This window comes from Saccopteryx leptura, chromosome 2 (genome assembly GCF_036850995.1).
Source record: "Saccopteryx leptura isolate mSacLep1 chromosome 2, mSacLep1_pri_phased_curated, whole genome shotgun sequence".
Classification (NCBI taxonomy): domain Eukaryota; kingdom Metazoa; phylum Chordata; class Mammalia; order Chiroptera; family Emballonuridae; genus Saccopteryx; species Saccopteryx leptura.
Genome location: NC_089504.1, coordinates 115,707,966 through 115,733,786, shown reverse-complemented (window position 1 = coordinate 115,733,786; position 25,821 = coordinate 115,707,966). Strand labels below are relative to the sequence as shown.

At 40.1% G+C, this 25,821-nt stretch overlaps 1 protein-coding gene across 1 annotated transcript; it reads right to left on the bottom strand.

Moving 5' to 3' along the window:
• Positions 1–49: 49 nt before the first annotated feature.
• Positions 50–22,829, bottom strand: TIGAR (TP53 induced glycolysis regulatory phosphatase). The gene is made up of 6 exons (XM_066368610.1): positions 22,717–22,829; positions 13,075–13,112; positions 8,756–8,877; positions 5,714–5,791; positions 2,781–2,891; positions 50–2,310 (listed from the first exon to the last, which is right to left on the bottom strand). The coding sequence occupies exons 1-6, from the start codon at positions 22,746–22,748 to the stop codon at positions 1,879–1,881; spliced, it is 813 nt and encodes a 270-aa protein (XP_066224707.1). The 5' UTR covers positions 22,749–22,829; the 3' UTR covers positions 50–1,878.
• Positions 22,830–25,821: the final 2,992 nt, after the last annotated feature.

The window sequence follows — 25,821 nt, the reverse complement described above, 5'->3', positions numbered from 1 at the left end:
TGCTGCTACAGAAAATGTTGCATATAACTAAATGTCCACTAACAGAGAATACACAAAACATGCCATATTTATTCAGTAAAATACAGTGGTTATAAGTGCATATATGTACACAAATCAATATAGAGCCCCAAGACATAATAAGTGAAAATAAAGGATACAGACAGCTTGAAGATATACATGTGCATTTTTAGAACACCCAAATGCTGTGTCCTTATGATACGAGGTGGAAATGTAAATGGATGAATGCATCCACAGGCTCTGCAGAGTCCAAGAGGGGACGAGAACTGCAAGAACTGGTTGAATAAGAAAGCTGACTTCACCACAATCTGTTATGTCTTTAAAAAGGGGGGATATCACTTCTGGACGATGGGAACGTAGGTATTCATTATTATTTGTCCTTTCCAGTTATCCTGTCAGATTTTGATTTGCAGCGCATCTTCCCTGGTGCTCAACTGCACACTCTCCTCCAATACTGGTAGGAAAACTACTGGTGGAGACACACAGAGATCAGCAAACTGCCAAACTTGACATGTGATTTCAATGATGCTCAAAGTGTAGTTGCTCCAATATAGTTCACTATACATGATTTAAGCCTTGACTAACAAACTTTGGTATTAATTCTTTCATACATTGAGACTCACAGCATCATCAACATGAGAACTGAAAAGCAAACTACATGTAAAAAAAACACTTCCTCCTGTAGATAAGCATTTCTGAGGGCCCACTTAGATGAACAGTATTGTTAACCAAAATCCCTTTCCTCCAGTGCCATCTGGTGGGAAAAAGAGGCAACCTCATCTGTACCTTCCACAAAAAAACCACATTTGCAGTGATCAGAGTATCTTTTTCTTTTTTCAACAAAGCGCCCATTTTATTCTGAGGTTACTGTGCAGTATGCTCGTGACACTTTACTATCTTTAGAAACTCTTTGGCCTAAGGATTAGGTAAGAAAGAATATTATCTATTCCTGCTCAGATCCCTTCCTTAATGTTTTTAAATCAAGTGATGCTTTAAATTCTTCCTCACCAGACCAGTCTGCAATCCTAATCTGCATTCATCCACATTTCAAATCCAACAGTAGATTTCCATATTAAAAATTAGCGTCATTTTGCTTTATATAAACTTACAATGGAAGCATTTTTCATTTAAAGAACTTTTAAAATATACTGGCACTATAAATATGCAGAGGAAATTATAAATACTTCCTTTTTTCAAGCACTGGGTGGAGATAGTACAAAACATACAGTATTTTTTTTTAGCAAGAGCCAATAAAATAAGTCAGATTTTTCAGACATTGAAAAAAAAATCAACATTAAAAAAAATGGAAAAGGAAAAAGAGTAACCAGGTTATTAATCTATTTGCAATATTATGTTCCTTTATCCACTTACAATCCAGAGATAAAACTAAGCAGGGTGGTAAAAATACTCTGGGATATGTGACTACTCAGACAGAAGTTAATTATAAATGGTTCTGGCCCTTGGTTAGAGCATCATTCCAATATGCCAAGGTTGTGGGTTCAATCCCCGGTCAGGGTATATACAAGAATCAACAAGAATCAACCAATGAATGCATAAATAGGTGGAACACGAATCGATTTCTCTTTCTCTCTGTAAAATCAATTTTTAAAAAATCTCTGAGGATGACTGAAACTGGCAGTCCATACAGTGTTTTTAAAAATCAGGAAATTTCTAAAAAAAATATTCTAAATAGTTTTTTATTAGTGTTTTATGTGGCTATGATTCCATTTGAGCTTTAAAACCTGTTGTAATAGACATCTTATTAACTGTTTCCAATTCAGCGAAAGCAGAGGATGAAAAAGTCAAAGGCACTCCTTCCCTCAGAGGCTCAAAACCGTTATAGATTTTGTAGATTTAAATTCAGCAAGTTTCAGTCACTCCATTTAGATGCTCCTCTAAGTTCATACAAACACACTGAACTGTCGCTTTAACTTCCCTTTCCTTCTCAGAGTTGATAATAAAGAGACTAATCCCTGTGTTAGGAATAACTGAGAGCAGTTCAGATTCGCTCAGAGTTGCCGGTAACGAACATTTAAGGTCAGTCAGAAAATAATTGAACAGGCTTCTCATGTAAGCACCATGACTCACAACTAAGACACTGGCCGCTAATTCGGGAGCGCCACTGTCTGAATTAAACTTGGAGCCACTGTTTTTTCCTAAGCGGAACATCTCTGCCAAAGAAGTTTCCAGACCGTTGCTTGGAGTTCCTGAGGAAAGCGCTACTTTCTGAGCTGCTTCCTTCAGGATCAGTTGACAAAGAAATTCAAAGAAGTCTATTCCACGCATCTTCACCTGTAAGAGAAGAAAAGGTGAAGTCATTACAATTCCAAAGCAGAACAAATACAAGGGTGGTGATGCTGTCACAGCTCCAGGGGAAGGGAAGGCCTGCGATTTCGGGGCTTGAATCATTTTTCCCTCCCGGGTGTCTGGCTGTCATTCTCCTTGACCTTCACCACTCGCCTCACTGATCACCACCACCACTGCTGAAGTCACCGCTTCATACCGAAAGAGTTCTCTTAACAGTAACATCTGATAACACATCCTTTAAATCCACTATCAGCTATGACTGCCAACCTAACAGTTAATGATAGAGCTAGGGTAACTTAAAATGGAAAAAAAAGTGTTATCATGCAGTTGTTTTATAAACCAAACAACTTTCAAACTGCTAGGCTAAAATTTAGGAACATTTCATTTACAAAAAAAAGTCATATTTCGGGTACTGGGACACTGGCAGGTTCGACAGTGCCCTCAGGGCTACATACCTGGTCTAAGGTCTCTCCTCCAGGCGGCGTGAACACAGGGCACTCCTGCCCGGCCGCTGTGGCCATCGCCCTCAACTCGCTGAGCGCCCTGCCTTCCGCAACCCCGTACTTCTGCAAGGGTCCACAAGACAAAAGTGCCCCCAGTGAGTTGCAATACAACACTTAAGTACAAGTTTATGACAAATTTAGAACAACCACTCCAGGAAGAAGTGTGGTTTCCTTCTGCTTACCTTATTACTTCTCCTTTGAACTGATAATCTCCACAATGATAATGGATTACTTACATAATAAAATATTGAAAGAGATAAATCATTCTTTATGGTCTGCATCATTGACTCCAGAAGATTCTAGCAACACCATTAGACAGAGTTCAATACTAAAATACTGTATTACTTTTTTATAAGAGTACAGGTGCTGTTACAATCCCCAAGTCCAACTGCCTACATCCTTGATTATATTTGCAGCAACCTCTACTATAAGGAAAAACATTAATTATCACTTGCTTTGTTTTTTCAAGAATGGAAACATCCACCATCCACTGGTTAAATATTCCAAAAACTCCCTCAGGTGATAAGGCCAGAGCCATTGGGGAGAGCAGGGTGACACATGGCTCCCCATACCTGCTGAGACTGCAGTGCGGTGGGGACACAAACTGAGGAATGGGAGTGGGAAGTGCTGTCATGGAGGGAAATAACAGACACAGCCCATGGAGCAGACACATCCAAACTGGACGTGAGGCTCAGAGGGCCAGAGCCTCAGGGCAAGGGGAAGTGGACCAGGTTTGGGGAGCCAGTGTTGTAGGCAGACTGCTGGCAGTTTCAGAAGTTCAGAGAGGAGAGAGCACAGGTTGTGCAGGCAACTCCAAGATCCTTGAGGCACATGACCAGTGGTCTAGAACATGGGCTCCAGAGCCAGATAGCCTAGATTTTCATCTGAACTCTGCCACAAACCAGCTCTGTGACCCTGAGCATGGACTTGATATTTGTGCCTTCACTTCTGTACCTGTAAAATGAGGGCTAAAAAATTAGGTTTTTAAATGTTCACAACTTCAGATTGTTGCAAAGATTAATAAACCTGCAGTGCTTGGAAAAGGGCCAGAATGTGGCAAACGCCACGTAAATGCCTCCTAATGTTCTTTCTAAACTGACCACCAAGCACGAAGAGAGAGGAAGGAGGCAGGTGGAAGCAACAGATCAGAGCCCATAGCACGCCGAGAGCCAACAGGTAAGGTGCCTGGACAACATTGCATCTGAAGATGAAAGAAAAGTAGCAAACTATATTTTATACAGGTGTGTAGCAACCAAATTTCCCAAAGATTACTGTGGCTGGAGTGACTGTTAGATCGGAAAGGGTGTGCAGCGAAAACAGGAATATCTAGGTTGGTGTTGTTCAACTCCCAGTCCATGGACCGACATTAGCCCGCCAAAAGTTTTGTGCTGCTCTGTGAAACAGTTAACCACCTGATGTTATCCGATGACAGGCCCAATGACCTTAGTCCAATTCGCTTATGCTCAGGCTGATGGCCACTTATCAGCCTGTATCATCGATGAAAGTACCATTGAGATTGCCTTAGATCTCTTTGAAACTTGTGGCCTCCCAACAACCTTTTGCACCATGCAGAGCATTTATAAATCATACACAATAGATCAAAAGCATGTGGACAAACTTATATTGTAGTAAATGCACTGTACATGTGGAGTTTGGAAATCAAGCACCAGGTTGTACCACGTTGCACTGCTTTGTGCTATAAGATAAAACTTGACTCGTTGTGTGTTACCGTTTCCTGCTGGTTAGGTCACTGGCCCTCAAGTGTAAAAATGTTGAAAACAACTGATCTAGGAGACAGTGATCTAGGTGACAGATGACAGCTGCAGTAGGATGGCAGTAGTGGGTTTGCTGAGAAATGATTCAGGAACTATTTAGAGGCAGAATGGACAAGATGATGGCAGATGTGCAGTGTGAGACGGTGAAAAGTCAAGAACGAATGGTTTGAACAACTGGGCAAAGCAGGGGCCGGGCAGAGAAAGGAGAGTGCAGCCCACTGAGCTGGAAGTAGCTGTGGGACACTCAAACAGAAATAAACAGTAGGCAGTCCAATACATATGTGTGTGCAGCGCAGGCTAGAGATCTAAGCTAAAAGTACCCATCTGGCAATCATCAGCTCATTAACTGAGGATGAAATTACTCAGGGAGAGTGCATAGAGAGAGAAGAGATGGCCCAGCCTGATGATAAAGAACACTTGCTACTACTACATGATAGGCCCTTTTCGGTGTTCACTCAGACGTTTTTGTTTAACATTTGAGCATTGGTTCTCGGGCACAGAATGAGCCTTTCCAAGCAGCATTTAGGCTGGAGCGTTGAACTACAACAGAAAACACATGCAAGTTATGAAAAGCAATTCTTTCAAGGTGCCCTAGCCATTCTGTTACATTCTGTCTAGATGTGGAAGAAATCACAGGACCAGCAGGGATATTAATGAGCTTAAAAGGTCATAGAGCATACTAAAAAGTCTTCTGGAGACTTGGGAGTCAAATCTCAGACGTGAAATTATTCTACGGCTTTAGCTAAAACTCAGTTTCAGAAGGATTTATTTCTGGTATATAAAATGGGTTATTTATGCTGAAAATCAAGGAGTAGAACTTAGAGGCTGAAGAAGAGAGCTTTTCTATTTCATTTTAAACTCTTCCTGTACTGTTAAATTCTTACAAGTATACCTGGCTTTTATAATTTAAGATGTACATTATATGATTTTAATAATTAAGATACTATCTATGAGAGCACATATATAACAGCAACTGTTACATCAGAGATTCTTAACAAATGTTAGCTGCTTCCATATCCCTAGCAGGAATGCATTTTTAGCCGTGTTACAACCTGAAGTAGTTATGGATAATTTATGGTGAAGTATAATATTAATACATAAGTTACCTACTCTTTCTCGAAGTCTTGAATCATAGATCACTGTCATATCTTGGCAAAATGTGTTCTTCTCCAAAATCCCATGCACAGTCTGGAAAAATCGAAAGAAAACTGTTTCTTTTCCCATAAAAATAATCATTCTAGCCAAAATGTCAAAATAATACATGCTTTCTCAGTGAATAAAAAAGAACTAGAAATAATTTTCCTTTGCAAAAGTTGCTTCTCTTTGTACTACTCATCTTTTGTCTCTTTGTGCCAGATTTCATATTTCTGTCTAACCTAACTTCTAGTTCAGAAGTCAGCAAACTACTGCCTACGGGCCAAATCCAGACCATCACTTGTTTTTGTAAATAAAGTTGAACTAGGAAACAGCCCCCTATGTATCACTTATGGCTGCTTCCACAGTGCAGCAGCAGAGCTGAACAGCTACAACAGAGACCACATGGCCCACAAATCCTAAAACAGTTACTACCTGGCTCTTTAAAGAAAAGGTTCTAGTTCATTAATTCTCTATTCAGGATGTCTAAATTGCTGTTAAATCCATCAAGTCTTAATTTTAGTTTTATTTTCAACTCTAGAATTTGCATTTTATTCTTGTTTATAGTTTCCAGTTCTCTGCTGAAATTCTCAATTTCTTTTACCTGTGCATTAAATTATTATTTTAAAGCCTACGTCTGATAACTCTCACTATCAGATAACACCCATGGCCATTTCTGCTTTTATTATTTTATTTTTTGTTCACATTTCCATTTCATTATATGCCTGGTTATTTTAACTGAAAAGAGAGACAAAACTGTAGGAATTTACAAAACTGTAGGAACTCAGTCAACAACCTGCTTAGTTTTTGAACACCCTCTCCACAAATTATAGACATTATCATTGTTACCATTTTATATTGCCAGTGCTTGTTTATACTGTACTTACCTAAAATTTTACCAATTTCTCTGCTCCTCATTCTTTTCTGAAACTCAGATTTTCCTTCTAGAATTATCTTCCTCCTTCAGTTATCCTTTGAAAGGTCTTTATAGCCTATTTTCTTGAAATGGCCTTATTCACCTATACTCTAAAAAATGTTTTGCTTTATATAAAACTCTAGGTTAACCCTATTGTCTCTCAGCACATTAAAAGAATTGATACTGACAAATTTCCTGTTGGCCTAATATTGGTCTTCAGTAGATGATACTTTTCCTTCTTATTTCTTGTGGAGTTTTTAAATTTTTGTTACGATAAGGATAGATGTGGGTTTTTCTTTATCCTGACTGGGATTTGTTATACCTTCTGGATCCAATAATTTGTTACCTTCCAACAATTCTGTAGAATTATCAGCTTTGTTCCAAGAAATATTTATAAATATTTTTCTTCTGTTTTCTTATAAAAATTTTATAAAGTTAGCTTTTAGATTAGCTTTGTGATTAATCACAAGTTAATTTTTGTGTTGTGTGAGGTGAGTCAAAGTTCACGTTTTCCCACATGGACAGCCCAATGTTTCAGCACCTTTTATAAAGGATTACCCTTTCAATTTCTGAATTACCTTGGCACTTTTGTCAAACCCCAACTGACCAAAAATGCTAAAAAACAAATGACCATATAAGTATGGTTCTATTTTAGGTCCCCTAATTTTTGCTTAAGAGAAAAAGTTATTTTGCTTAAGAGAAAATGTATTTCATCTAATTGTTCAAATAATTTTCACTGGGTACAAATTTGGAAATCTTTTTTACTATTTCTTCAAAAGATTTGTTTTTAATCCTCATGCTCACTTTAACTACCTGTAAATAAAATTGCTTCATACTGTACTATACACATCACCGAGACTCTTCATATTCCTCTTCCAGTTTTTTGTTCTTCTTATAATTTTAGGATATTTTTTATGTCTTCTTGTTCACTGACCTCTTCTACAATGCCTATTGCTATAAAATTTTCATTTTCAGAATACTGTATATTTCATCCCTATTTAAGATAAATTTGGTCCTCATTATAGCTTGAATTTCTCTCATTAGGTTCTTCTAAGGGTTCAGCCTTACTTACTTATTAAGCCCTATGACAACTCTAGTGTATGCTCTATGTATTCAATGAAAGCTCCCCACTGTAGCTAATGGGAACTCAACTTGATTCCCAAACCCTGTGAGCTCCAGGAATTATTCAGCTTTCAGCCCCCAGCTACTGCTCTCTCCTGAAGCTGGGTTGTGCCTGGCTTCAAGCAGTTTCACCCTACGTGTGTGCAGATGAACAGTCCACCAAAGCTTTAAGGGGATCCCTGTATGTATTTCTAGAGTTCTTACTCTGTGCAGCTCTTTGCCAGTGCTCTGCCTCACAAATTTTAGTTATTTAACTTTCCCAAATTATATCTTCTGAGTTCACTGAGACCATTGGGCTCTATCTGGCTTCTACTACCAGAGTCTGGCAACTGCATCAGCAGAAAATCTAGGAGAATCCTAGGGCTCACCCCATTTGTTTCACTTTATTTGGGAATCATAAACTCACACTGCCTGAAGTTCAATATCCGAAAAAAATGGTTCGCACATTCTGTCCTGTTTTAAGTTGTTCGTGGGGGGGGGGCTTAAGTTCCAGCCCTGGGATTATTCCCTCCTAGTTGTCACAAGTCTCCTTCCGTTCAGCTTTTAGAAGTCGCTTTGGTTCTTTTTTAAATTTCTGGAGTTGTTTTTATAGTAATCCATTCCCTAAAGATATTTAAAATATTTTTTTAAATGTCTTTTATTTCCTTATAATAACAGTTTGTTTTTTTAAACTGTATCTAGTAATTCCAACACCTGATGTCTCTGAGTTATATTCTCCTGTCTATTGCTTCTTCAGGCTCTCTCTCTCTCTTGTGACACCTTCTTTGTCTTTTTTAGACATCTCATTAGAATTCTTTCCCCAAGCTACTATAATTTAAAAATTACCAAAATAAAAATAAACATTCTGTTGGGGAGAGGGGAAAATGGGGTAATGTCTGTGTGTGACTTAATTCCTTACAGATTCTGGTAGCAGATTTTTCAAGGTTATAACTGGTGAGACATTCTTGACTCATCACCTTAAACTTTGCCTGTAAACATACCTGCTTTGTCCTAGTGAGATCACTGGAGAAAACATGAGTAAACTTCACATTACTAAGAAATATACCAGCAGCAGCTGCTTGTTTAATTCCAGTTTCTGAAAGAGGCTCATCTACTCCTTGTCCTGTGGTATTGAGAGAAGGAACAATGCCATTCAAAAAAGATATAGAAGGTATGCAAATTAAATCACATGTAAGAGACTATAGAAATATTTCCTTGAGTACTTTTACACGTAATTTTTTAGAGAACTGACAAGTAAAATTATGATAGAATTCTGAAAAAGGCTCAAGTATGCAAATTTTCCCAAAAGAATGTTTGCCTAATTGGAATTAGATGATAGAGAATTCACCTGTCTCAAACTTTCTACTCTTTCACATTTCCCATCCCTCTATTAGCTAGACTTCGTTAATGCTGGCTCTGATCTATGTTCTCAACTCAGGTGTTAATGTTTGGCTGGTTGGTCGGGCATGGCCTAAGAAAGTTATTCCTTCTATCTCCACTGCCCAAATGTTCCATATTGTATTACCCTTTCTCCCTTCTTCCTCCCTTCTCCTTTTTCATTTAAAAAATACTTTGGAACCTCTATTTCCAGATGAAAGGCTGATTATATACTCTGGAGGCTTATCCTACTACAAAAGAACAAAGTATGTGTGTGCGCGTGCGCACGCACTCGTGAGTTGCATTCCTGGGCTCACAGGATATAAGGAAAACCTCCAAGAGACAAAGCAAAGCAACCAAAAAACCCTGAGCTAAACCTGAATGTTAACATGAGAAAATGGGTTGCTGTGATATTAGCACAGCAGGGGGAGGGGTGCAGTGTGAGGCAGCAAGTGGAGAGACCTGGAGAAATGAACCAAATATTCCTAGAAGCCAGGGGTCCTGTAAGGAGGCAGTGTAGTTTCGGGTCAGTGGTAAAATCAAATGCAAATCCTCTTCAGAGGAAATCAGTCTAAATAAAGGTTAGCAGATTTTCGAATTAATAGCAAATAATAGTTTAGTCAAACTTAACACACAAGAAATTAATCCATCATGAATGAAAGTCACTAAAACAATAGATTTAGAACCAACATTAAAATCAGAAAACACAGACTATAAAAAAACATCAAGGCCCTGGCCGGTTGGCTCAGTGGTAGAGCGTCGGCCTGGCGTGCAGAAGTCCCGGGTCGATTCTCGGCCAGGGCACACAGGAGAAGCGCCCATCTGCTTCTCCACCCCTCCCCCTCTCCTTCCTCTCTGTCTCTCTCTTCCCCTCCTGCAGCGAGGCTCCATTGGAGCAAGGATGGCCGCCTCTGCCCCAGGCGCTGGAGTGGCTCTGGTTGCAACAGAGCAACGCCCCGGAGGGGCAAAGCATCGCCCCCTGGTGGGCATGCCGAGTGGATCCCGGTCGGGCGCATGCGGGAGTCTGTCTGACTGTCTCTCCCCGTTTCCAGCTTCAGAAAAATACAAAAAAATACAAAAACAAAACATCAAGATAGAATAAAAAAATAAGCAAATAACACAAACTCATCAAAAACTACCAGAGAGCTATCTAAAAGAACCAAACAGATCTTTTAATAATGAAAATAGAATTGCTGAAAGAGAAAATCATTACCTCAATGGATAGGGGGATCAGTTACAGCAAGGCTTAATAAACTCCAAGACTAGCCTGAAGTCATTACCCCAAATGCAGCGTGGATACAGATGGCACATATGTCTGCTGCACTAGAGACATTCGGGAAGAATGAGAATTCCTAACTTACATCTAATTGGAACTCCAGAAAGAAGAAAAAATGAAGGAGAGCAAATATGAAAAAATAATGGTTGAGAATTTTTCAGAAATTTACAGATAAAAAAAAACAATGTACATCCAGCAAGACAAATATTTTTTAATCCCTCATAGACATATTAAGATAAACTGTAGAATACCAAATCAAAGAGAAAAGTTTAAAAGCAGTTTCAGAGAACGACATATTAACTACAAAACACCACCACTTGGCCTAGAGAGGACTTCTTAAAAGTCAAAAAGCAACAGAATAATAATATCTCCTAAATGCTAAGAGAACTGTCAGTCTAAAAATTATCTAGACTAAAAGGGATTATATAGAATAAAAACAGATTGTCTAGAATTAGAAACAATCGAAACTATCTTTACCATCAACCAATTTGCACTAGAGGAACTTTCAAATAAGATACTTCAGCAATGAAGGTCTGGGATACAAAAGAAATAAGAGGAACTGGTAAATATATATGTAAATCTAAACAAACACTGTCTAAATAACAAATTAAATTTCATTTAATAATAATAATAGCTATGTCCTACAGTTTAAAAGGATAGGACTAAGATACCAAAGTAACAAGTTCTTTGTATTTTTTCAGGAGAGGGGACATTAATCTTATACTTTCTTAGGTATAAATGGTAAATATTTAAATAATACTTTTAACCATTAAAAGAATAGAAATAGTTTATCATTTCAAAGCCAGTAAGAAAGGTAAGGGATTGAATAAGAAAAACAAGGACTTAAGAAGAAAAAGCAAATAAAAAGGCAAACTAGAAAAAGAAGGTAGAACAGAAACACCAAAGGAAGAAGGCCAAGCAGATTAGTAACCAGAGTAAAAGGAAAAAGACTACTCTTGCCAATTAAAAGATAGATTGCATTTCTTTAAAAGAAAAGTCAAAATCAGCTACCTAGTATTTATGAGGTAATAACACTTAAGACATCAGTGCACAGAAAAATTGAAAGGGATGGAAAAATACCTATCAGGCAAGTTCCAACCCCAAAACAGCTGGAGCAGCTATATTACTTAGAAATGCAGGACTCGATGAGAGAAGTCTTAGTAAGGATTGTGAGGATCATAATAAGTAATCAGTGATCCAATTCACAAGGAGTAGATAACAATTTTTAAATTTGAATGTGCCTAATAAAGTAGCCTCTAGCTATATAAAAGCAGAACATACAAAGCACACATTACTCAATTTCAGGTATTAAAAGATAAACTGGCCATCACAGTCAGAAATTTAACATATCTCATTCATAAACTGGTATTTAGGCCATGCAGACAAATTAGTGAACTTATATAATTAGTAAAATCAAGGTTGATCATCTGATATATAACTCCAAACCCAACAATTAGAAAACATAGATTTTTCTCAAGCATACAATGGTAGATTTACAAAAACCAACCATGTTAACAAATTTCAAAGCAGTATTATCAAATATGCCGTGCTGTCAGAACACAAGCAATTCCACTGGATGTCAAGCATAAAAGATGAAAAACAGCAACAACAAAGCAGGCCCAGTCATTGGGAAATATAATAAACAGTTTAAATAAGTAATAGGCCAATGAAGAAATCAGAATAGAAATTTAATATACGTGGTGCTGAATACTTACGGAATGGCTATATCAGAACTGTAGGTATGCAACCAAATAGTACTTCAAAATATATATAAGCCTGGAATGCTTTTTTTTTTAAAGGAGGCTATAATTTTAAGAACTAAGCATCTAACTTACAAAAGAAACCTTTAAAAAAGCTGTGAACACAAAAACTTTTATTCATGTTGCATTGTCAACTTGTAATGAAATGAGACAAGTGAGCAGCACCAAAGGACAAGGTGGTCAGGGACATCAGTCCAAAGAATAACCTGGGGTGGGCACATGTCATTGGAAAACAAAGGTTCATTTATTATCAGATGACTAGTATCCAGTAGAGGGACTCAGGCACAGTGGGTATGAACATCAATTTCTGCCAACCCCAGATGTCCCTAACCAAAAAAATAAAACAATATGCTTTTATAACTACAGCACAGAAATAGTACGTCTAGCTGAGAGTTTCCCCAAAATATTCTTTAAAAGCTAGACTAGCCAGATCATAGGAAGATTAAAAATTCTGAGCCCAAATTAACACAAGGGAGACAGAATCTGTTCAGAATAAAGTAATTATCCCATGTGAGAACAGGAGTTCTCTTGTTTAATCCTTTGTTACTACTAAAATTAAAATATCACAGCTGAAAAACACCATCAACATCAGACAGTCAAAATTTATGGTTCCAAATTTAAAATCACCTTAAATCCCAGCAGTTATATTTTACGATAGTTTAATCAGCTGCCTGGGCCACTTTAAAGCTACCCATAAACAACGTGGAGTACCATTCCTTACATCCTGTTCACTTAAGAGTCCTGTTGGTCACCATCTGCTCTGATTCCGTAGTGACTATGATTTTTAGTTCTGTAATCCCAACTCACAATACAGGGCTGCCCCCAGTCTACCCTGCCCCACCAGATCTGATTAACTCACAGATCACATTAACACCAAAGGAGAGAGCAAAAATAATAATATACCAACCTTGAAGTATTTTCTCCTTGTTTAATCTTGTTTGTCCACTAAAGTAGAAAGGATGGGAAAAAACCTTTATTACCAAATTAAATTATTCTTAAGATAAAAAAATTTATCAATGAAAGGCAATGATATTCATAAAGATAGCACATGAACCTTATAACATACCTGTAGAATTTATTCTAAATTAATATTTGCAATCATTTAATGTACTTAATTGATTTTACACTGCCCAAATTAAAATGTATAGCTCATGAGTCAATCTTAAGTGACTTGCAGTGGGAAATTCTGTTACTTTTGTTAAATATTTTTGTTAAAATAAGTATGTCGACCAAAACGATTTTCACAGGCAGCAGCCCCCAAACGTGAACGTCCATCTGTCCACCGCTGAACAGAACGAGCAAGCGCAGGACTGAGTGGAGTGGGGAACAGGCCGCAGACCTTCAGAGCCCGCCTCCCCCTAGGCCCTAGGTCTTCTCAAGCTGTTCCATTCTGTAGCGCCAACAACTATCTTGCAGACCACGCTGAAGAACGGAGGTTTGGGTAATACATTTTTCAGAATGAAAAAACAAACCAATTTTGAAGCAACCAGAAAGGTGAAAAGACTGGTAACTTTGGAGGGGGAAGAAGGCAAGGTCACAAGGACAAGACTGAATGATAGGGTAGTACTACAGTTAAAGCCAGCATCAGGCACTGGCCGGTTGGCTCAGTGGTAGAGCGTCGGCCTGGTGTGCAGAAGTCCCGGGTTCGATTCCCGGCCAGGGCACACAGGAGAAGCGCCCATCTGCTTCTCCACCCCTCCCCCTCTCCTTCCTCTCTGTCTCTCTCTTCCCCTCCCGCAGCCAAGGCTCCATTGGAGCAAGGATGGCCCGGGCGCTGGGGATGGCTCCTTGGCCTCTGCCCCAGGTGCTAGAGTGGCTCTGGTTGCAACAAAGCGACGCCCTGGAGGGGCAGAGCATCGCTCCTTGGTGGGCAGAGCGTCGCCCCCTGGGGGGCGTGCCAGGTGGATCCCGGTCGGGCGCATGCGGGAGTCTGTCTGACTATCTCTCCCCATTTCCAGCTTCAGAAAAATACAAAAAAAAAAAAAAAAAAAGCTAGCATCAAATACATGAAAAGCTGTCAAGGAAAATTCAGCTGAAACTTTCTTGAGCTCTTTCCATGTGCCAAATACAGCACGAGGCACTGGAGACAGAGACGCTCAGAGACTGCCCTTGAGAAAGGAGGTGGCTTGTTCTGTGTGGACACTGGGAACAGGAGGTAAAAACAGTGAACAGGTTTCTTCAGAACAAGTTATTTTCTCATTTGGAATCCGATGTCTACAGCCCCTTCTATGTCAATGAAAAGTGAAAATTTAAAATATACTTCATTGCCATATATTAGGCTCAGAAACAAAACTGCCTTGACTCTGCAAGCTAAGTTTAGCTCAAGTGCTTCCTCTGTCAAAAGAGGATACCAACAGTCTCTATTTCACATGAGTCTTGTGATAATTGAGTGAATACAGTTAAAGTGTTTAGAATACTGCTTAACTTCTAGTAAGCACTCAATAGAAGCTTGGACAGAACTTTATAGAAATCAAAGATTTAACTAAATGTACTTCTTTAATCTTTTAAAAACTGTGAACTAGCCCTCACTGGGTGGTTTACTGAATAAAGCGTCACTCTGGCACACAGAGTTTGCAGGTTCGATCCCGTCAGGCCATGTAGGAGAAGCAATCAGTAAGCACACAACTAAATGGAACAACTAAGTGGAACAAAGAGTTGATGCTCCCCCCACCTTCCCTTCCACCTATCAACGGGAAAAAAATGTTTTTAATTGTGAAACAAACAATATAAACAAATACTGCCAACACCACCCAGGCTAACAGATCAGTGCCAGCTCCTTTTTCCAACCACAATGTCCTCCCACACCAAGGGGATCCATTACCTGGATGTCTGGATGCTCATTTACTTGTCTTTCTTTATAGCTTTCACACCCGTGTAGAGTACAGATTAGTTTAGCTGTTGTTGAACTTTAAAATAAATTGCTTTTTACTATATGTAGTCTTCTGCATGTTGCTTTTGTTCCACATTTTGTGAGATACATCAGTGTTCTGCAATCTGGCTGTACTCCCTACATTCTCATTACTGTGTAATACTCCACTGTAAGAATTTACCATAATCTATCTTTATGATCTATTGTTGATATTTAGAGTGTTTCCAGTTTGGGGCTATGCTGCTATGAATATGTCTGCACACAGGGCATCAGATTGTATAGAACAGTGGTTCTCAAAGTGTGGTCCCTGGACCAGCATCAGTGGCACTGCCTGGAAACCTGGGGAAAATGCAAGGTCTCAGGCCCCATCCAGACACACTGAATCAGAAACTCAGAGGTTGGGGCCCAGAAATCTGTGTTTTAATGAACCCGCCAAGTGATTCTGATGCAAGCTTATGCTGGAGAACCACTCAAGGACAAGCAAGCAGCTCTTTTTGTAAACAAAATTTTACTGGAATACAGTCATACCCACTTGTTTATACATTGTTATGGCTACTTTCACACAGTAACAGTGGAGTTGAGCAGTTCAGGCAGACTATATGGCCCACAAAGCCTAAACAATTTACTATCTGGCCCTTTAATCTGCTCACCCATGCCTAGTGATGATATATACCTGGCACTGGACTGGCTGGCCACGGAGTATTCAAATATTCAGCCTCATTAGATAATATCAAAGTGGTTTTACCAACTTATACCACTCTGCAGTGTTCCACATCAACACCACTTAGTAAGAGCTCTCAATTTGTGCCAATCTGACACCTCAACAGTTTGTTTCACCATGATTTTAATTTGTATTTCCCTGATTACTACGAAGGCTGATAACTCCTGCTTTGTTTTAAATGAAGCACTACTTAAAAAAGAGAAATCTCCCATGGGACTGAGCTCCTCAGATCTGGAAAGGAAGTCCATCAGGTCTTAAAGACAGAATCACAAACCCAGGTGTGCCTGGGATCTAGTCTGCTGTTGAGAAACAACAGGTGCCAACCTCTGCCAGTGGTTCTCAAAAGTGGAGTGTGTATCAGAACTCCTCACAGACTTATTACAGAGTGACTGCTGGGTCTGGCGGTTATGTGCGTGTTCTCCAAGACCCATCACAGGCAGCTAACTCTTTGGGTAGCCTTCCCTCCCTGCCCACTCCCGCTACCATGCCATTTTAATGCCCCAATTCCAAGCTGCCATTTTACCCTGGCACAGCTAATTTAAGTTGTCATCTGCATGCTAGGTAACTTTTTACTCATGTGTCTCCCTGGTCCAGTTCCATAAAAGCACAGCCAGAGGTTGTATCACCCTAATATGGAGAAAACCAGGGAAGTAATAGAAACAACCTCAGTGTAAGTATTCTGCTTCTAGAGTCATCTGGCCATATCTAACAAATGACAAAGCTGTTTACGCTTTCATCCAGTAACCATTTTAGTTGGATACTTGCATTCACCCACACTGTATTTAAACAGCAGTTCCTTTATTTTTGGTCTTAGCAAGATTATGAAGCTAAGATAGGAAGTGAATCCAATGTTTGAGAACCATTTTCTGCGTTAGAAATGACAGTTTACCTATCATTTCTCTGAATGCTTTATTCTTCTGAATGGTAGAGATTAATATCCTCTACCATTATAGAGTACTTGGTATAGTATTATTTCTAATACCAAAAGATGGTAACTAATTTACATTTTCATTAACAGAGACCTGGTTACATTAACCAGTGGTATATCTATATAATGGAATGCTATGTAACTGTGAACCCTAAAAAGAAAGCTTGTATGTAAAGAGATAAAAAGACCACCAATATATATATTATTAAGTAATAAAAGCAAGGTGCAGATTTTTAAAAACCGCCTTTTTAGAAAGGAGGGGTATAAGAATAAACATTTGGATATGTACAAGGAAACACTGGAGGATACACAAGGAACTAATAAATGCGGTCACCTATGAGGTAAGAGAAGAACAGGAAGACTAGGAAAAATTGCATTGTTTCTAAATATGTAGATTTATTATGTTTATTAAAAATGTATGGTAAGTAAATGAAATTACACAGAAGTATATAGAACTGATTTGTCATTATCATCACTGTTATTAATATAGTACTAATGGAAGATTTCTTATACTCCAAAATTCACTCAGGATCTTTTGAAATAGATGTGAAAGAGGATATTAAGCTCTACCATTCAGAAGAATAAAGCATTCAGAGAAATGATAGGTAAACTGTCATTTCTAGCGCAGAAAATGGTTCTCAAATATTGGATTCACTTCCTGTCTTAGCTTCATAATCTTGCTAAGACCAAAAATAAGAGAACTGCTGTTTAAATACAAGTTATATTCTCTTTAGACAGTGGCTTTGTAGCCAAATTCAATTTCCAACAAAATTCAAAGAAGCCTCCCATCCTATAATTACTTTTTTTTTTTTTTACAGCGACAGAGAGAGAGTCAGAGAGGGATAGATAGATTGGGACAGACAGACAGAAATGGAGAGAGATGAGAAGCATCAATCATCAGTTTTTCATTGCGACACCTTAGTTGTTCATTGATTGCTTTCTCATATGCGCCTTGACTGCGAGTCTTTAGCAGACCGAGTAACCCCTTGCTCGAGCCAGCGATCTTGGGTCCAAGCTGGTGAGCTTTGCTCAAATCAGATGAGCCCACGCTCAAGCTGGCGACCTCGGGGTCTCGTCTTCCACATCCCAGTCCGATGCTCTGTCCACTGCGACACCACCTGGTCAGGCACCATAATTACTTTTATACAGAAATATCGACAAGGTTTTGCTGACTTTATGTAGGTCACAAACTCTTATTATAAATTTTAAATCAAGGGTGAGGAGAAGTTTAAAAATATCACCAATCCAGGTCTCTCTACAAATCACACGAATTCAGCAGAGATGCTAACCTTTTATATGCTTGCTGAAAAGACAGCTCAAGATTTTAATCTAATCCCCATAGCTGATTTGATAAAAAATTACATTATCAAAATGTCATCCTATAAAAAAATACAATCCCAGGTACTTTGATAGTTTTGTAGTGGCACTGCCCCACCATCTAACCATTTTTAGCAAAAGGAGAAAAAATATAACTGATATAATGAAGGATTTCATTTAGCGGTAAGTCAAGAGACACTGCTGCAGACATTACTGCTTTCTTAACAACCACTCGCATCTTGTTGGTCCTTTCTGTCTTCAAATCACTCTATAAATATTACAGAGTAGGAATCTAGAATTATAATTTTTTCTAAAAATATTCATAAATATTTAGTTTTACACCTTTTATCAGCTTTATCGAGAGGTCTGTATAAGTCCTTAAAGCAATAGTTTAAAGTTAGTTTTTTGGGGGAGTGGGTTAAAAAAAGTAGGTGGCTAAACCAAGGTTTGGCTTGTGACAGTAGCAGAGAAGGTGAAGGAAGCTGAAAGGTCAGGGGAATATATTTTGAAGGAGTCAAGAATAACACCACTCATTTTCAAAATCTGCAGTGTGATCCATTTCCAAAACACAGCGCTCGACTCTGCAAGAATCCAAAAGCTTCTGCCAAGAAGTGAAGTCTTATGACCAGCCATTTATAGTCCCTACAAACAGGCATCATTTATTTTGCAGATTATCACACTGTTCGTCACTTAAAAACATATTTGACTGTGTTAGTTCTGGTTTATATTTATGGCATTTCTTCAGATAGAAAGCTTAATTTCCCAAGCATATCCTTTTAAAGAATTCAAGTTCAACAGACAAGTACTCAGTGTGCTACAAGAGACAGACAAATCATGGGAAGTCAGTATACATTTGGGGCAAGTTTCCAAAATAGAAACGCTTTACTGTACATGTTAATGTAAAGCCTCACCTAATATTTCACCAAGAATACAGCTTTATTTTTATTCCTCTACCAATTAATTAATTTGAAAATACAGAAGATTTCAAGAATTAGTAATATGGAGACTTTCAACAGATGTCTGAGGGAAAAAAAGAATGTCATACCCAATTCATGATATATTCTTGTTTATATATATTAATCCTAGGTGCAAAGGCTAGAATCAACTGCATTCCCAGGAAGCAAATTTCACAGTAACATAACAATCTTTAGAAAAGTTTACAGATGATTTCATATTTATTTTTGCTTGTTTTTTTTTTAAGACCAGAACAATGATTAGCATTCAACAAAAGTAAGTTAACTGATGCTAGAGGTAGAGTAAGAAAAACATCGGTTTTGCTATCAATAATCTTACTAATCCAGCAGCTTTAAGTCATTAAAGTAAATTAGATTAGTTCATAAAAAAGTTTTTAAGTTTTAAGAACTATTAAAATGAAAGTGAAATAGATGGTCTGCAGGCAAATGACTGCAAACACCTACAAATAACATTTCAAGGGAACTAGGGCCTGCAATGTATTGTGTAGGTCAGGGGTCCCCAACTACGGCCTGCGGGCCACATGCGGCCCCCTGAGGCCATTTATCCGCCCCCGCTGCACTTCCGGAAGGGGCACTTCTTTCATTGGTGGTCAGTGAGAGGAGCATAGTTCCCATTGAAATACTGGTCAGTTTGTTGATTTAAATTTACTTGTTCTTTATTTTAAATATTGTATTTGTTCCCATTTCGTTTTTTTACTTTAAAATAAGGTATGTGCAGTGTGCATAGGGATTTGTTCATAGTTGTTTTTATAGTCCGGCCCTCCAATGGTCTGAGGGACAGTGAACTGGCCCCCTGTGTAAAAAGTTTGGGGACCCCTGGTGTAGGTGATGGAAATGCCAACATCCACTAGTTTTCAACAATGCTGTGCCATAAAATCATGAGAAGTTAGTTTAACAAAATTAGTAGACTTGAAGTTTGAAATCTTGGGCATGCTATTCCAAAAATGATCCACAAGGTACTTCCAAGTATGATGAAGAAAGGTAAACACATTAATAGCACAAGACTCATAAAAGATTTGGTTGGACTTAAATAAATTGTTTTTTGAAAGAGATAAAAAAGAGAGAGTGAGGAGAGAGAAGCATTAACTCGTAGTTGCTTCACTTTAGTTGTTCATTGACTGCTTTTCATATCTGCCTTAACCAGGAGGGGTGGGGGGCCTCAAGGTGAATTAGTGACCCCTTGTTCAAGCCAGTGACTGTAGATCCTATCGATAATCAGAGGTGGGTTGAACAGCGGGCACACCGGGCATGCGCCCTGGGCCCTGACTTCTGAAGGGCCTGGCAAAACCCCAACTTTACACTTTTTTCTAATGTAAGGGGCCCAATATTTTCTTTTGCACCTGGGGCCTCAACCGACCTTAATCCGTTTCTGTTGATGATACTGCGCTCAAGCTGTTCACAGCAAAGTTGCAAATCGGAGACCTCAGTGTCTATGCACTGCGCCACCACTGGTCAGAGCAAGAAATTGCTTTCTTGTGTTATAGTCAGGCATCTGACGAGAGTTATACAGAATCAGGTAACAGAAAATTCAAGTGCTTATTCCCAATATTATGTTAAACAATCCAACCGTGAAGATTTCAATAACAGTCATTATATTTAACTATGGTGGTTATCAATCAAGTTTAAAATTACTTCTTTTCCTGAAACAATCATTAATTTTTAGCTTTGAGAATTCTGAAGGAGAAAAGAGGGATGGTCCAGACAGGGAAGCAGTTTACCATAATCTTGTCGATTATTTCAACACTTTCATTCCACTTCCCCACAAGCAAAATAGAAGAAAACTATTCTTATCGCTATTCACAATTATATTAAGAGAAATAAAAAGTAGCCTCTAAAGTGGCTGTGATGTTCAAACACTCTACAAATACTAGTCTTTAATGCAATAGAACAGGATGCAGAAGAGTATAGTGGCTAAGAGGATGGGCTGCAAAGATATGTGGCTTTGGTTCAAATCCCACCTCCTTAACCTGCCTCCTGACTTTAAGCAAGTTACATGCCCTCCAGTCTCAGTTCCTTATCTGCACATTGAGAAACAATCCTCACCTCACTAGACTGTTGTCAGAATTTAATTACGACAGCGCCTGGCATAACTTATTATGACATTTTTTAAATTGGTTTTTATAGAAATCCTGTGAGGAGTCAACTTTAAAAATCAAGACATTTTTAAGAACCAGGGAGGGAATGAAATCCACATTCACATAACTATTGTTTATTAAGAATCTAAATAGGGATCACCTGATTTTTCAAGAGGTGTTTTAACCCAAATTTCCTACAACTTCTGAGCTTCAATTATATTCCTGACGCTGTGCTGGCTGGGTCAAGGGAGCCAAAAGTGCTCTAACATTGGAAGGAAAGGCAATCAGGCCTCTAGTCTCTGTTCTGCTACTGATTAGTTTATGAGCTGAAATAGGTCATAAAATGGTCCTAAAGTATTCTATAAATGAAGAAGCTAGAGAACATAAGAGAGAGAGGAATTTGATTTGCAGTTCAGTCATTAAGAGCCTGTGAATCATAAAGGGACAATTTCAGATGATTCCCAAGATTATCTTCCTATAAAAGAGGAACTGGACAGAAAAGGTAGCAGCTAAAGGTGACTTGGCAACATTAAATCGTATCAGTGTTCCCTGTGAGCTCCATGAAATCAATGATGGTATCTTATTTCTCTCCATAACTCAGTCCAGTGGCACCCAGTACCTACTCAAACCGCTGCTCTCACAAGCTGTACATATTTTAGGATAAACTGCATTTTCACTGGAGCTGTCCTTATATGAAAGAGAAGCTATTTTGTTCTCATATACATTTCTTCCCCTCCATTGTGCTATACACTTTAACTTTCTCCCATTTAATTCTCACACTAACCCCACGAGGTAGGTACTATTATCACTATTATCATCCTCGTGTTATATACCAGGAAACTGAAGTCGGAAAGATTAAGTCAGTTAGCAGAAGGCCAGGCGACAAGGTTTCTAGCTGGAGCCCCCATTCTTACCTAGATCTACCTTGCTTGAAATACCTGAGCTCTCTTAACCACCCTGAATTTCGCTTCCCATGAACAACCGGCAAATAAGTATTGAGAAAGAAAAAGATAAGAGGCACAGAGACCTATCAGCATTTAGCTTCGTGTCATGTTATGATAAAAAAAAAAAAGATTTTTCTCGGGGTAATGTGGTCGGCTGAGACGAGAGTGGGGCCCCTTCCTCCTCTCCCAGTAATGTAACCTCAGAAGGGAAGAAATCAACCTCAGCTATACGTCTGTGGGGCTGACTGCCCTAGCCCACACGAGGAAAACGGGGGAGAACAGCAGAGACGGGGACTGGGGAGAGCGGGAGGTAGCCAGCATCAAAAATAGCTTCGGAAGAGCTATTCTGCTGTCGTCGCAATTTTCCCGGAACCAGAAACGGTGCATGCACAGAGAAGTCTGGAGACAAGGTTGTCTTTCTTCAGCGTTAGCTCTGCCACCAAGTGGCTGGGAACCTCGACTACTGACTCAGCCAGACCTCAGTCTCCTCATCAGCAACACTGGGCTGATGATGTGAATGCCGGCCTCCCTGGCTCAGCGTTGCTGGGAGACCGAGGGGTCGAAATGAAATAGCACGTAAGAAGACACCTAGAAAATCGCCCATCCAAGCCAGCGCTCCGGGGGGTGAGCAAGCAAGAAGGGTGACAGACTCCTTCACCCACTCCAAAATACACTCAGTGACGAGGTGGAGGGAGAGGCACCCGGTGACAGCAATACTCACTGCCGGACTACGATCAGAGCGAAGCGCGCCATGGCTACAGTCCACTCCGCCGTGCCGCTTCTCTGCACTGCAGGCTCACCTCGCCCACACCACTTCCGCCAAACCCCGCCGGCCGCCGGCTCCGCGGCCACAGGCCAAAGCCGCCGCTTACATCATCTCCAAAAGGCCAATCAGGGCGGCGGGAGGCCGGCAGGTCGCAGGAGACTGGTGAGCGCTGAGGCCCCGCCCAGGGCCGTGGCGCTTGCGCCCCTGCGCGCGGGCCTGTGATTGGTGCGCGGCAGGTGCGTGCGGGGCCCGCCCTCTAGCCCGCTGTGGAAGCCGGTCTTGCCCGGGCAAGCTTGTATCTTGGAGACGCAGAGTAGATAAGAGAACCAAGGCTCGGATTTGAGGTGGATTTGATTTGAGACTGGAATGCAGCCAGTAGTCTTGCTTTGTGCGTGTACAGCTCCCGACAGGTTGGGTTGTATGAGGTTTAGCTGTCGGCCCCTTACACGGGAGGTGTACGGTCAGCAGTCAGCAGGGTCTGTGGACCAAGACCACCGGGTTTCAGCCCCTCACTCCCTGGACAGGCGTGCTCCTGCAGCCAGCTTCAGCTGGCTCTCCTGAGCCCTCTTCTAGCCAAGGCCTGTCCTTGGGCTGCTGAGCTCAGTGTTCCCCAAGAATCCTGCGAAGCCAGCTTATTGAGAATCCCCTACACAGAGTAACTAACGCTCCTTTTCCACACTTGATTATTATTTTTTTTTAATTTGAAAAGTTAAATTTAATGGTGTAATGCGGGTGGCTGAGGCCAGGTAGGCTCACATTGGATTGGAGCAGACAGAAGAAAAACTGCGGAGCCAGAAAGGGTTGGGCCATTCCATTTAATAGTCTCAACCATGTTGTAAGGTACTGTTCCACCGGGTTTACGTAGAGACACCAAGGAAGGATACAGAAGTATTTTTAAGGAGGAGATTTATTGATTAAGCTGGCTGCATATGACTAACACGGGGTATAGCTGACCCAAATCGTGCCGGGTCCAATCTAGCTCTGAGGCTAGTTATATACACTTGATCACATACAGGGTGGGGGGAAAAGGAGGAGGAGGAGAGTATGACACAATAGTCAATCATTAACAAGCTTATAACATTCGTCTATAGGATCTCAAAAAACATTCCTACATATTAAAACTTACAAGGTAATACAATAGTGAAAAATGACGTTTTACATATCAAAAGACATCCCCAATCCTTTAGTGTCTATCTGCCATCTCTTTGTCTAGAGGTACATACATCAATCATAGGACTTCAGGATGGGAGGGGGCTTACATGATGTCAGAGGATGAGCGTTTGTAAATTGCCCATTAAGGAGAAAGGGGAGAGGAAAGGGCCACTCAAATCTTTCCTCCCTCTCCAGCACCTGGCTAGCTGTTCACCTTCTTCCTCACAGGTGTGGGGAAGGGAGGGGGTTTAAGTCTCCTTTCTCTTTTCATTCAAAACCCAGTACAAAACCCTCTCTATTTACAATATAATAGCCCTTCCTAAGCATATCTTGAGCTGGTGTAAATCACACACAAGTATAAAGATCATATTTACAAAATCTCTCTGAATGCTTGGCCTAAATTATAAAACGCCTTTTAAGCTTCTTAGTAAAAGGGGTTTTCTTATCTCAGTATACAGTATGTCCTTGTAAGCCAGGAAACTCCCACTTCCTTCTCCCTCCATTCTCTAAAGAAAGGACGGGGCAAGAAGCCTGACTTTTCCTCCTAAAATATTAATATTAATTATTGCAATTTTTTGGTACCTTACCACAACAATGGTGGGCAAGAATGCAGGCAGGGGAAACTGCCTCTCAGGCCAACAAACAGCAATAATGGCCCCTCACAGGCAATCCATGCATCCGCAATCTCCAATCTCTCTGGAGTGCAAGCATTCATAGCCTTCTATAGGCCACACACACATGGTGCGGCCACGCATTCATGTACCAATCAGACAAAGTGCTTGCAGCTGGTAACCCCACGAGCAAGCCTAACACAGCTGCCCCACAAATGGGATGACAATGATCAGTAAGAGTACATAGGTTTCAGGTAAACATTTCTACAGCATTTGAACAGTTGATTGTGTTGTATGCCTATCACCCAGAGTCAAATCATTTTCCCTCAGTTTATATTTATCCCTCTTTACTCTCCTCCCCAACCTCCTTCCCCACAATCCCCTCCCCCTGGTAATCACTTCACTGTTATCTATGTCCATGAGTCTCAGTTTTATAGCCCACCTGTGTGTGATATCATACAGTTCTCAGCTTTTTCTGATTTACTTATTTCACTCAGTATAATGTTCTCAAGTTCTATCCATGTTGTAAATGGCACTATGTCATCATTTCTTATGTCTGAGTAGTAGTATTCCACTGTATATATGTACCACATATTCTTTATCCAATCCTCTATCAACGGACACTTTGGTTATTTCCATGTCTTGACCCCTGTGAATTATGCTGCAATAAACATGGAGGTTGTTGGGCAGATAAAATGTATTATGCTCACTTTGTTAAAGTGGCGCTGCCCACGTGGAGGCCGTTGCCCAGGTGATATTAATGTGTGTCTCTGTAGGCAAGCAGAATCCTTGTAGCCTGGGGCTTGGTTTTGGGATTAAGCCTTTCCCACCCTTTTTGATGTGGGGCGGTACAATCCAATCATGCCTCAGAGAAGTGACTTTGTATTAGAGACTTCCCTGTTTTGTATATTGGATGAAAGGTTTTGAATCTACACTATAAAATGGGGGCAGAACGGGAGCTTGCTCTCTGGGTTCCTGAGATTATCATTAGAGGAGAGAGCAGAGCAGAGAGCAGAAGGAGGCCACGTGGAGGAGGCCAGGAGAAGCAGCCAAGATGGCGGAGTGTTGAGTGAGATGCCAGTTTGTGTAGAGTTTGTATCTGGGATAAGGAAGGAGATGGGGAACTAAGGAGAATAAGGCTGATGAGCTAGAAACCTTTGATTCTAGGAAACTCGGATAAGTCAGTAGCTTTGTGAGCACTGAATGTGAGTGGGTGTTGGAGCCCAGTGTGTATTTTTACTTGCCCGCCAGGTGCAAGCTAGGATTAAAGATGATAGCCCATCAGTTTTTGGCTCCG